We start from the raw sequence: 14032 nt of genomic DNA, 5'->3' as shown, positions 1-14032 counted from the left end.
TTATTTTTCTATGAATGCAAGGTTGTTCATATCAGGCAGGGGCAATCATTTTAAACAAGAAAATTGTAAACTGTGAGATTTGTCTCCATGTTGTCTCTATATTCTGCAGCACAGAGAAAATACTTAGCCAAATGGCCCTCTGCTAATGGAATACATTAGGTGGAGAAATGTAATTATGTCTTTTTTCTTTTAAACAGTAAATATTTGAGATGTTTCTTACGGCACCACAGGCAGCGGCTTTGTTGTGGAATTTTATTCTATTGGGAGAATTTAAGGCCACTGATTAAAAATCTGAAATCCAAAATATACTGAAAACTAAATGTCATTGTCACTACAGTACAAAAAACATAATGTTAGAGCTCCCATCTATGATGGCCAATTGCCACAAAGAAATGCTCAACATGCACTACTTAGAAAAAAAAAAACCCCAACATTTGATGTCTTCCTAAACTTGGACATTAAGAATAATGTTTAAATGCACAACAACCTGTACATGAATTCTCCCAAATGCCACGTACACTGATCATATACAGTTTAGCCTTACAGTACAGTTTATTATATACGAGGATCAATATGCAGACAGGTTAGAGCAAGGTGTGAGGGTAGCAAACAAAAAGGGGACTGAACAGTACAAATGCCAGATAGGAGACCATTTCATTCTGGAAAAAAAAATCCCAAAAGCCAAAGCTTTTTACCACTAACACACTAATCAGGACTGACACGCTCAAGATTACCCCAATTAAGGCAAGACGAAACAAAATCTAATATTCAGTCACCCACAGCAATGAACTAGCAACATTAAGCTTGTTCAGCCACTCAGAAAGTAGTTAGTACAACCACTGTCCACATCGCACACAAAAATATGTTATATAGATATTGTTGACCTTTTATTGTAAGACAGTATTTTTGTCCAGGATAGAAAGTTACCACTGATATTGTTAAATATGCTGTTATGGTCAATATCAAATATTTGAACCATTTCTTTATCAGCAGTAACAAGTGCCAAGTTAAACTGTGGTCAATACCCTGAAAGCAAATGGTGATCCAATCACAGGCAAACAACAAGCCTGGGTAAGGAGACATTTGTATGCAGGGAGGAGAGGATGAGCATTAGCATCCGACTGAAGCTGCTGCCGCAGCTCCGCACTTCTTTGTGTTCAGTTTGGCAGTGGGGGCAGGGTGAAAGAGGGATTGAGGGGAGTTGATGAGAGAATGGAGGGGCAACTATGGAGTAATGTGTTAGTGGATTAAAGCAAACAAATAACCAATCTTTCTGGTCAAGTGGTCAAATTGACAGTTTCACAACACAATGGGTTTAAATTATGCCAAGTTAAATTGTGATTTCCATTACATGCCAAATGATGAGCTCTTCCAATTCTTCACTTAAATAATTCAGAATATGATATTTTAATGACAGTTGAACTTTTGGTTATATTAAACCAAGTCAGCCATTAAAATGCTGAGACACTTCTGAAGGCAAAGCAGACTGAAGCAAGTCAGTTGATGATACAGCTACGGTAGTTGCCCAGTGCCCCCCAGAGGTAGCCAGGATGATATGTGGTTTTTTTTCTCCCAAATGAACCTGTCAAAATTTGGCATCAAACTTCAACATGGATGCTTGTCAATGTCCCTTCACATGCTTACATGATGGCTATGAAAACTCAAATTGTGTTTGTGTAAACCAAAAATTGTTATCAACATTGAAAACTGCATACAGATTTCCAAAGTTATACACCTTCATATTGATTTATTTAAGCTGAGGTCTGCTTTTAACTATTGCCCATTCAATCTGTTTTGCATGTTCAAAAGTAAAATAAAATGAGTTTACATTTTTTGGGGGGTCATTTAGCAAACAGTACAGAGAGACCTCATGTTTGTGATACCAGGAATAGGGATGTATGTGGAATTCCTATAAGGTCCTGTAACATGTCATTTCAGTTTAAGCCTATGATTTGTAGAAAATGACAAAAAAAAAATCCAGTTTTGTTAAAATATGCATCCTTTGCACTCTGGCTCTTTGTAACCTCTCGTCACCCTTTATCCCTGGACCTCTCACATGCCTAAAAAATTTTTTTTTTTTTTTTCTTTAAAGGGAAAACAATTCTTGCTCTTACCCAAATTACGTGTCGAAAATGAATCATTTCTTCCTCTCATTTACCTTTTGTAATATGTAAATTTTCAAATGTGTATAGTGGAAAAGATGTGCCAAACTTAAGATAACATAACCCTCAAAACATATATTTTTTAAATAAAATGTTTATAATTTACAGTGTTTGGTAACTGATGGATTCTCACAAGTTGGCTTGTTCTTTCATGACAACCTGGTTTATTGTCCAAATCTTTAAATCAAATAAAACTCTTGATAGAAATGGTATGCATCGCTCCATCTTTGAAATTCTGAAAAATAAGTAATCAATTAAAAACCATTTTGCTTAGTCTAATTTGAAGCATGAAAGTTGTAAGGATTAATTCAATTCCAGTTATTTTCCATTGATGTCAAAACAATGAATGTATCATAACTACTACTACTGTACTTTCGGCTTGTCCCATGAGGGGTCGCCACAGCAAATCAACATTCTCCACTTCACCCTGTCCTTTGCATCGTCTTCCCCAACACCAGCCACTCTCATGTCCTTTGTCTTTGAAATCGGTAGAACATCCTTCTACCGATATAGTCCCTATCTCTCCTCTGGACATGTCCAAAACCTTCCAAGCCTGGTCTCTCTGACCTTAACCTTCACTGTCCCTCTTATTGTCTAATTTCTAATCCTACCCAACCTGGTCACTCCCAAGGAGAACCTCAGCATCCTCATCTCTGCCACTTCTAGCTTTCTCTTCATCCTCACTGACACTCTCATATCACAGAGCACACCTGATACTTTGCTCCACATATTCCAACCAACCTGCACATGAGTCTTCACTTCCTTTCCACATTCCACATCACTCTGCAATGTTGACGAGGTACTTGAAGTCCTCTTTGATTGCATCATAAAATTTATCAATGCATTGCTATGCCTTAACCGGTCTCTGCATTCACTATTTAAAAATATTTTAATGCCTCCCCTTAAATCATTTTCAGTCTGCACAGACATACATCCATTAGTTTTCCAAATTGCTTGCCCTGTTATGCCACATGTAGTGGTAATAGTACTGCAAGAAAAAATGTGAACCATTACTGAAATAGTATCTATGTACCGTAATTGCTGAACTATTATGCGCACCTGTGAAAAAGCCGCACCCACTGAATTAAAAAATATATATATTTTGTGCCAAAATAAGCCGCACATATTCGTAAGCCGCAAGTGCATTGAGACAAATGATATTTAACGGAACACGGCTCGTAACGATATCCGCAGCAGGTCTTCAAGGTGAACAGCGTCTGGCGTGTTAGATCAAGGGAAGTCGGCAAATCAGATCCGTAACTTCGGGACAAGGATTGGCTCTAAGGGCTGGGTCGGTCGGGCTGGGGTGCGAAGCGGGGCTGGGCTCGAGCCGCGGCTGGGGGAGCAGTCGCCCCGTCGCCCTCCCCTCTCCGCCCGTCGGAGGCTGCGCGGCGCGCGCGCCCGCCTGGCGAGGTGTCCCCGTCCCCCTTGCCCCCGTCCCCCTCATCCTCCGTCCGCGGGAGCGTGGCGCGGCAGGGGTGGGGACGCCCGGGAGGTCGAGGGGGTGGGTTCCTTCCCCGCTACGCGGCGCGTCCGACGCCGCGTAGCGGATGGCGGACAGGCGGCGGGGACCGGGTACGGCGGTCCGGCGGCGGCAACTCTGGACGAGCGCCGGGCCCTTCTCGCGGATCTCCCCAGCTACGCGCAAGCGGGGCTTTCCCTCCGGGCGGGCGGGCGTTAATTTTGTAACAAAAATAAATAGGCTTTAACGAAACACGGCTTTAACGAAACACGGCTCGTAACGAAAGTGGGAAAATATACGTAAATTTGCCGCGTCGTTGCATAAACCGCAAGGTTCAAAATATTGGAAAAAAGTAGCGGCTTGTACACCGGGAATTACGGTATGTGAATTAGAGATGACTAAATGTATAATGTAAAATGATATTTTCCCCACTCAGAACACAGATTTGTAACATTAATACGAATAGTGACCAAACAGCAATTGGGCTGTTGAATCTTGGGGATGTTAGCAGGATAGCCTTTCAAAATCAACTTCTTGTAAATAAATAAATACTCATGTAACTATAGTTCCTCTCAGGTCTAAGGAGCCATTTCTGCTTTACAATTTCATGGTTTTTCCAATTTATAAATTCAGAAAACAGTTCTTCTTACTACCTCGGTCAAGAAAGTCACTAAAGCTACAAACCTAATTTAAGCTATGTGGAAATAGTACACTGTAGCCTGAAAATGTAACAATATCAAGTCAATATTAATTGAAAACTTGTTCCCGTCAGTCCTACGTGGCCAAAAATATTTTCAGTTTTTATTGGTTTAATCTGGGTCCGACTATAGGCTTTGTTAAAAAGACAGCATTAAATTCTGACATCAGGGGCATTTTCGGTTTTACAGAAACATTAGCTAGAAAGCTGAAAAAGGTACGCAATAGAAAAGAAAGAGGTTGATTTAGCTCATAGGCACAGCAAACATATTAAGGTGCGCGATGCTGATTTAACATACTCTGTGGGATTATTATTATTATTGATAATTGGAATATATTTTGTATCCTTCAAAATGCGTTGCTAAAAATCTTGGCTTGATCTTGTTCACAGGAGGGGAACTTTTCCCTGCTAATGATATCAATAGAAACGTATTCAATCTACCTTACGCATTATTTACCAGTAACACTGAAGAAGTTATTATCCTTCTCAGCCTCAACAAATAAACCCTGAAAGTAATACATTTTAGTAGATCGATGTCACACTTGAGACATCCCCCTTCACAAATTCCCATTTCCACCTGTGTGAAAATTTGTATACACCGTCTGCATTTACACACACACACCCAACACTAAGAAAATTTTATTTTACAGCTAATACACTGTAGATAAAATGAAAGGGAAAATTGAATTAATTTAACACTCCTTTCTCGTATACATTTATATTTGGTCCAAACACCTATAATTCCCCAAAGACTGTTCAGCAGCCTCTAATCTGACGTTCAAAGACAAAAAACGGATATTTGGAGGAATTAAGGAATCCCGAAGGCCATAGCAGAATGAATCGTTTCAGAATTCAAACAGCATCAGTGCTGCAGCTTTCCTTGGTGACAAAGAATTGGGCCTGAGAATATACAACAAAAACAGTAATTAAAATGTAAGAAGTAAATATGTATTGGAACAAATCTAAATAATTATTAAGTTGTAGAAAGAAAAGATATATACCAATGAAATTACCATTACCAGAGGTTAATTCACCAATGAAAGTATATTTTGTTTACAAAAAGAGACGAAGGCTAGATAGATGTAGCATTACAAAAGATCTGTTTGCGAGGCAATCTCATCTACCTACAAGTCCCTAGCAGAGCTCAAGGGCCATGTCTGGGAAATACTGTCAGACAGTCTGTTACTGACAGACCAGTGTTTTATGGTGGCTATAAATATGCAAAAAAGCTTGGAGACACTAAATCTTTTCTCGACTACATTGTTACACAAGTTGTCTTAATTGGTCATTTGGATCAGATTACAGCTACCGGCAGATAAATTTAACCGCTTTCACACCTGTCTCGAATTAGGCCTAAATCCACTGATTTATCTTTCAGTGAAATAAAAATAAAAACTATCGGGGAAAAAAAAAGTAAATTTCACAGAGTTTTCTTTTTGAAACACATGTACAGATAGATGAAGGATTGGGGACATATATGGCCTCTGAGGTGGGGGTGAAGAATAAACTGCAGCATTAAAACAGTAGGATCGGTCAGTTTATGAATCATCGTAGCCACATATTAACAAACACATGGTTTACAAACAGGTAAATCTAACCCTTTTTATTACTATATTATCTAACCCTACAATGAACGTAAACCAATGAAGAGAACAGCTGAATTGTTGCTAGAATAGGAGGCGTGTGGTGGCAACGGGTAGGAAAACTTAATAGGTATCACTTACATTGCCCATGTATTCTGAAAGAAGGTCCTGAAGAGCCTGGCGCACAGAATTGCATTCAGCAACGATGCGCTCCCTGCGATCATCACGTGTGCACGAAGAGTCAGCCATGAGGGCAGCACCACTGATAATACTCTCAAGACGCTCCTCCAAGGAGGGACGGAAGCGTTCCTCACTAAAGGCCAGGGGATCCACGATGATTTGTTTCTGTGAAGAAAAGATCAGACAGGAAATTAAACCTGGAGGGGGGGGGGGGGAAATGCTTACGTTATCATGCTCTACTGATCTCTTGCTCTTTCAGCCCAAAGACTGAAGTCCAGGTGGTAAAGTCAGGGTCCCTCTACCAAGCCTTCACCACACGACTCTGTACTTTGGGTCCAAACGTTACACCTGCCTGTAATGCTGACAGACTGGCTGGAAACTCTAGAGAGAAGAATGTGCTACACGTTGATTGTTCTTGGTTGTCCATAATCAGGGGTAAACAATTACTCGCTGCAAGGCCAAATCTGGATAATGACAGGTTTTAACGTAATGGTGAAGTCTTTGGTCATCAAAGAGATTTTGAATATGCACGGTGCTCAACAGACCTGTGTGAGTTGTGCTGTTTACTAGACAGCTAACAAGTATTACATGAACATTACAATTTAAGGAAATTGCTTATTTTAAATACAAAATTGAATTTCTGTAAGGAGTTGGGGCCAGTTTTTTATGGATTTTCAAGTAACGTCTCACAGAGTTGCAATTTGCAAATGCCACTTCATTGAGAAACTGTAAACACCGCATTCAAGCTGCAGTTGTTTTGACTGAAGAGAGCAGACCGAGCTTGAAACGTTGAATGAGTGCAGCTGTCAGGTTCCTACCCGACCTTCCACACTGTCTCCAAAATGCATCCCACACAGGAGGATGCCATGGGATGTAAAAAGACAGAACATGGGAAGGAAAGGGGGGACTGCTTGAAGAAGGTGCATGGTAATCGTCACCGTCAGCCATTTCTCCTGCCTCTGATTAGTGGTTTAGGTTCAGGCGCAAGAATTCGGATTTCTTTAAGAGAGATTACTTTCCCTACAAAATATTGAACAATTCTGTTATTGGGTTTATTTGGTGGCCCTTCATCTATCAAATTCACGTCTAGCCCCCTCCATTCCATCTCATCTGACCTCTGCTTGCTCCATCACCATGGCAACCGGCACAAGAGCGACACGGAGGAGGCCCCAGTGAGACAGTGACTCAATTGCTAATTTTTTGCCTCACACTATAAATATAGAACTGTTCTGCATAGTAGTTTTTGGGGGCATGACTGTAAAATAACCACTGAGGAGACTGTTCATAGTTTCAGGCAGAAGAACTGCATTGATTGACAGTTTTTGTGCAGAATAACAATTTGGCATGAAATTATCTACAGCAAATTAACAAGGCCCTTTGTAGATAGCAAAGGATCTAGAATCATAGAACGTTTTTACTCCTCAAACCATTTAGTGAACCGATCAATGACCCATCACTGTAGGGAAATGAGTAAGATTTTTGCTCTTTTCTTGGAATACTCGTATATAAGATCCCTCGTAATTAGAGGTATTACTGTACTTGGATATCTGGCTGGATGTATGACAAAAGGCAAATGGGCTGTGACTTGTAAACACCTCATTTGACTTACATCAAAATTGTTAAGGGCGTAGGCGAGCTCTCCACCCCCTGCGGGCTGACTGAGGGCCGAGTCTTCAGTTGCAGTCGCCTGTGCAGCATTGGAGATGCCGGAAACAGCATTTTGAAGCTGCTTGTAGATCAGATCACGGTTAGCTTTGTAGGCTGCGACATCGGGGTGCTGTAGGCAGGCACGGGATGCTGTGTACAGCATGGGAATGTTCCGCTGTAGCATCCCTCGTGCAGCAGCCATTTGGTCCTTGTGGTGGACATCCTTTAGCTCCTAGCGGACGAGATTAAAAAAAAATACAAATGTCTTACAAAATGAAAGGTTGGATGTTGGAATGCCTCCTGGTGGTAACAGTCATAATTAGGTCATTATAATATGCCTTTAGAATTTAAAGCATTGTTATTAAGACCATGGATTTATATTGCAATATCAATGGAAATAGTGATCTCTGGTAAAAATATGGCATAAAATTTTTTGAATGCAAAGAAACTTTTGGGTCGCATGGCGTTCACACAGGAGGTCACACACAAGTCGTATTTAATTGGTTTATCGGATTTAAGGCTAAACATAGCCCGAGAGTCCTGCCCACTTCACTGCAACTGGTAATAAGAAGATTGTTCATGTTTACCGTGTCTTGTCCAGTAAAAGATTCAAGCAGCTGAGAAACTCCCAGACAAATTAATTCAACCAAGTATCTGTGACATCACACCGACCATTTTTTTTTGTCATCTGTACATTACCTGTTGTCTCTTAGCGGCCATGATGTTCAGCTTGTCCACTTCTGGTTTCAAGGCCTTATACTGGATCCCAAGGTCTTGCTCAGTTCCTGCATTGCGCACTTTAACCAGATTGTCCTCCACCTGAACCAAGCAGAAAGAAAAAAATATACACTATAGTGAGTACTTAATTCTTTACGGCTGCTTTTTTCCTTCTCTTTCGTCACGTCCCACAGCAAGCCAACCTTCTCCACTTCACCCTGTCCTTCGCATCCTCCTCCTCACTCATTCATTAAAAAATCAAAACATTGAGAATTCGCGTACTCTGAATTCCATTAAACCCAAGCCAACTACACAAGATGCAACATCAAGATCTGATCCCTTTTGAATTCCCGGATTTAATAGACTTACTAGGACACTTTATTTTTGCTATGTTTTTCAGAGATATGTAAAATCATGACATGTTCCAGTCACGTTACCAACAGCCGAAAGAGGCCAAAATGCTGGCTCTCCGTGGCTGCTGCCTTGAAGGCTTTTCATTTTCTTGGTCAGAGGTTCTACCTTTAATACACACTTAGAAAGGCAAGGTAAACTGAGGGGTATTGAGCTGGCTGCAATCTGAAACCTCTCCTCAGATAGAGGAATGCAGCTTTCTCACCAGTTTAAGCTGCAGTAGCAGTTTGTAGACATCAGACATGTCTGCCAGCACCAACAGATGTGTAACTGCCGACAGAAGAGCTCTGGCAGCACGAACCATATTCCCTCTTTTCACTGAGGAGCAGGGGTCTTCTGCAAATTCACCAGAGGCCTGCCGCATTGATTCACCTGAGAACATAGAACACAACAAATCAGAACATTTACTGCAACCGCAAAGATTTAAGATGAAACAAAGTAAAAGATCGCTTCAACGCCATTCAAGAACGAAACAGTCAAACTAATAAAAAAGTACATTCAACAGTACAAAATATACATGGAGAAAAGTTACACCTCTATAGAATTCAGCTTTTGAATTCAGACCCAATTCCATCGGTATGTAAATGCCGATACAACCCTGGTACTGAACAGAACGCCACCTTAACAATAACACAGTTTGCAAAATTCCTTCCCCGTTATATATCCTGTGCTCAGCTGTATGTGGTATAAATCAAAGTGAATGTGTTTAGCAACAACAGCAACTCTGCCACAAAGTGGCAGACTGTTAAATCACATTGTGGGTTCATCAAGTGCTGAGGCACATAGTGTGTAAAAATCCATAATTCTCTGCTCACTCAATAACTGAAGTTTCAAACTTCCTCTGCCATAAACGTCAGCACAAAAGGTGTTCACCAGAAGCTTCATGAGCTTTCCAGGGCTGAGAAGCTGCATGTAAGAATAACATCGCAAAGGAAGGTGTAAAGTACACCACCCCTGGACTTCGGCGCAGGGCAAACGTGTTCTGTGGAATGACAAATCGCACTTCTCAGTTCGGCAGTCTGATGGATGAGTCTGGGTTTGGTGGACGCCAGGGGAACATTAGCTACCAGACTGCATTGCGCCAACTCTAGACTTTGATGGAGGAAGGATAATGGTATGGGTTTCTTTCAGGTGTTGGGCTAGCCCCCTTAGTTCCATCGTAGGGAACACCCCAGCATACCTACAAATTTCAGCACAATGTTATGTGCTGAAATGGGACCAGTTTGGGTTGAATATCTGTTTCAGCATGATTGTACCCACAGTGCACAAAGCAAGGCCTAGAGAGAATGTGGAGTGGAACCTTGGATATCGAAAAACAGAGCTCTAACACACGAGTGGAGCCGAGGCTAACCAAACAGATGCGAACAAAGGCGGGGTCTACCAGAGTAGGTTCAGTTTGAGTCAACCTGCCATAGGACTGGGAAAATGCTTCGCTTTGTGTGCATGCTTTTTCACTTTGTTCTCTTTGCCCCATTGGCTGCAATGTTACTGAAAATGTCAAAGTAATCCAGGATTACAAATTTTAACCATCTGGTCCTGGTAACATTCCAAACATTTCATTCAGATCCATCCAGAACCTTTTGAGTTACCTTGCTAACAGACAGACGGATGGACAGACAAACAGCATTGATCACATAACCTTAATAACATTAATAGTCTCCAGCCCTAAAAGTTCATTTCTGAGATCAGTCAATCACAGATGCAAATCATTTTTCACAAGTCTTCATCTGAAACAAAGAGGAGTGTGTAGGAGAGAGGATAAAGGACACATTTTCAGTGCGTCACGGTTACAGAAACACAAACACTGCTTCAGTGCCCAGTAATATCTGCTGGCATACAAAGTCCTCTTTCCAAACAAATGAGGTCAAAGCCATGACAAAAGGCTCACTCTCTGCTTTGTCCAGCGTTGTCCTACAGTTGGATGGACCAGCACAGCCCGGAGCGGCGACCCGACGGCACGGTCGACGAACCAAGGCTAGCACGGCGACACGGGGCACAGCAGGCCAGCCTGCAGCCCCGCCTGCACCCAACCCCACACCCCCCACACCAGCCATCCCAATCCCCACCCAGGAACCAAGCCCCGCCCACCACCACCCAACCAAGGCTAGCACAGCGACACGGGGCACAGCAGGCCAGCCTGGAGCCCCGCCTGCACCCAACCCCACACCAGCCATCCCAACCCCCACCCAGGAACCAAGCCCCGCCCACCACCACCCAACCAAGGCTAGCACAGCGACACGGGGCACAGCAGGCCAGCCTGGAGCCCCGCCTGCACCCAACCCCGCACCCCCCACACCAGCCATCCCAATCCCCACCCAGGAACCAAGCCCCGCCCACCACCACCCACCCCACCCAGAGGACTAGCACCAGGGGAACGGGCGCAAGCAGCACAGGGGGCTGATCAGTGCTCCTTTAATAAACGTCCATCCATCTAGCGCTACCCTCCAGCCAACCAAGTGCACAATGAAATTATTAGAATATACGTCACACAAGAAGATCCTCCACAGTGGCGGCCAAGAACACAGATGCGTAGTAAAGGACAAGGTGGATTGAATGGACGAAGTATTTTAAAGGGTAGATAATTGTCTTGATATTACTTGAGCATTTGTTTTATAAAACATATCTCAATATATTCACAGAAAATATAACTTGCATGTACTTTATGCAATGGCACCCTTACTAATAATTGTTTCCTCCTATTTAAAATAGCTGGGTGAGAAACACTGTGTGTGCGTGTACTCTACTCAATAGCTGCATTATCAGTCTAGGCACGCTCCACCAAGCAGCATGGCATAGCTGACAGCCAGGTCCTGCTACCAGCTAGCAGTTACTGAATTCCAGTCCAGTGACAGCTAACCACAATTAAAGTAACATTCCTGGGCACTGCACAGGCTATGTAGCGACATGTCGTTTACCTCCCAGCTACTCGGAGCAGAGCACAAACAGGGAAAACCGGGGAGAAGACACGAATGCACATAGAAGGTGATAACAGCCACCCCAGCCAGTCACATTAAAAAAGTGTGATGCGCAATGCAAAACTGAACTGATTGAATGAAACATGGAAGCGTATTTTATTACACTTGAATCAGTATATTATACCGCTCGCTAGCTCCGAGTAGCTGGGAGTGTGTGTACATCTATGCGTGCATCTATCACATTTCAATGACTGTTTCCAGTATATGTAGCACGTTGCAATCTTTATTTATATATATATATATACACATATAAATAAAAATTGTCACAGGGTACCATGGTGTGGAAACTTGCTACATATCCTACAAACAATCATTGAAACCTGAAAAACTGGCATATACAGTACATACTGTGTATTAAAAATATGAAACCAGACTTTAAAATTATGTACATTTTTAAAGTGAAGAATTACGTGTACTGCTTCAGTCCAAATACTTTAGGAGCAATTAGACACTGGCTGATTTGCCTAACTGGAAAAAAGTCAATTGGATGCTAGTAGAAATGAAAATGATTACAATGAAGCTTGGTAGGAATGTAAACCATGTAAATGCTTAAACTAAAAATCAATTCAAAGGAAACTGAAATCCTCATAGCAAAAATCTGTATTGCTCAGATCGTTTTCATTTCCACTGTGGCAAATGATACATACACGGTTTATGATTTATTTATTACATTTCCCATCTCTACGAGCTAGAAAACAGACACTGTTGCATTGTGTTTTTTTAATATACCTTGCTTACGGACGTCTTCCACGGCAGCAGTCAGCTCGTCCTTAAGAAACTGACTTTCCTTAGCAATCTTTTCTCCTTTTTCCAGGAAGTTCTGGGTCGCAGTCTCCACAGATGCTGCGAGCACATGAGCCTTCTTGGAGCGCCCTTTCTTCTTGTTAGAAGGGCCTTTGTTGCTCGAGTTCACCAAAGTGGTGACCTATGGCAAGGATATACAGATGTTCAACTATAGATTCAAATGTACTGAATACTAATATTATAAAGTAAATGTCTCTTCTGAAAAAGAAAAAAAGAAAAACAACAATGCTGGTTTTTGCACCCACAAACCCTCAACACTGCTGCATTCGCTTTTGCTATATAGAATCAAACACTCTCGTGTTACTCTAAATATAAATGCACAGTGTGTTAAGATTACCTGAGTGACCAGAGGCTCCAGCAGCCTCTCAACTGCCAGAGTACGAATCTCTAGACTCTTTGGGTCCCATTTAAAGTTGATGTTGGCTGTATTGATGTTCGTCATGGTATCAACAATTCTAGAGGGACAAGATAAAAAGAAAAAAGAAAAAGAAAAGTCAAGGTAAAAAAAATACAACTCTGGAGATCCAACAGTAGTCAATTAGTGACATCATATGATAATGATGTCTTATAGCTGGCAGCTTTACCAAGATAACATACTTTGAAACAATAAAGTAAATAAATAATAAAGTTTTACAATTTTAAGAGCAGTTAAAATGTCGCAGTATTAACATCCTTGTTCTGTTTTTTTTTACCCTGGCAGGATGACTGCCGAACGCATGGCACAATACCAATGGGTCAACGCCTTGGCCCTTCGCTGATCAGTCTTTTCAAGAAATGACTGCAGCTATCTGGCCTGGAGAGGTTTAAATAATCACTCGGTCCTGATGGCTGAGGGGCTGCAACTGTAAATGTGGTCAGCGGTACCGAAAACAAGGTTTCAAATCACGGTTTGCTAGAACACTAAAAGTGTAGCAGTGTTAGCTGTTATAGCATAAGTTATAGAAATGTTGCTTCTTGTCTGGCAACGCTTTCCAATCCATCTAAAAATGTAATCTCCAAAGTTAAAACTCTTCCTTACTAGAATTACAACTACTTTTCATCCATTTCAAGATCTCTCATTCACAACGATATCAAAAGTTTATTTCACACACAAAAAAAAAAACATGTGGCACCTAGAAAGACGTCACAATCAACTCGTCGCAATCCTCCCACCCATCACGGGCTACTTCTATAAAAGGTCGACATTGATTTAGAAAGTTAATTTATACCCGAGAGCGGATATGACGTATTCACCTATCTGATAGGGTGTGGCAGAGAAGCCAACACCTGAGAGCTGCCATACTGGGGCTTGTTATTAGCAAGTGTACTTTGCTGAAAAACTTCAAGTTACCCGAAAGCCCATTATTTTAATATTTAACTCAAAACTTAAATCACATCTCCGTTAACCACACATC

At 41.7% G+C, this 14032-nt stretch overlaps 1 protein-coding gene across 1 annotated transcript in view; it reads right to left on the bottom strand.

Annotated features, from left to right (window-relative positions):
- Positions 1-13080, bottom strand: part of ctnna1 (catenin (cadherin-associated protein), alpha 1) — a 45077-nt gene extending 31997 nt beyond the window's left edge. The window contains exons 1-6 of the mRNA XM_068740881.1: positions 12976-13080; positions 12564-12759; positions 9065-9231; positions 8431-8550; positions 7694-7963; positions 6046-6249 (exon numbers count right to left, since the gene is read on the bottom strand). Of these exons, the coding sequence (XP_068596982.1) occupies positions 6046-6249; positions 7694-7963; positions 8431-8550; positions 9065-9231; positions 12564-12759; positions 12976-13080 (1062 nt within the window). The remainder of the gene's footprint in view (positions 1-6045; positions 6250-7693; positions 7964-8430; positions 8551-9064; positions 9232-12563; positions 12760-12975) is intronic.
- Positions 13081-14032: the final 952 nt, after the last annotated feature.

This window comes from Brachionichthys hirsutus, chromosome 6 (assembly GCF_040956055.1).
Source record: "Brachionichthys hirsutus isolate HB-005 chromosome 6, CSIRO-AGI_Bhir_v1, whole genome shotgun sequence".
In the NCBI taxonomy this organism is placed as follows: Eukaryota; Metazoa; Chordata; class Actinopteri; order Lophiiformes; family Brachionichthyidae; genus Brachionichthys; species Brachionichthys hirsutus.
This window is presented reverse-complemented; position numbering and strand designations above follow the sequence as displayed.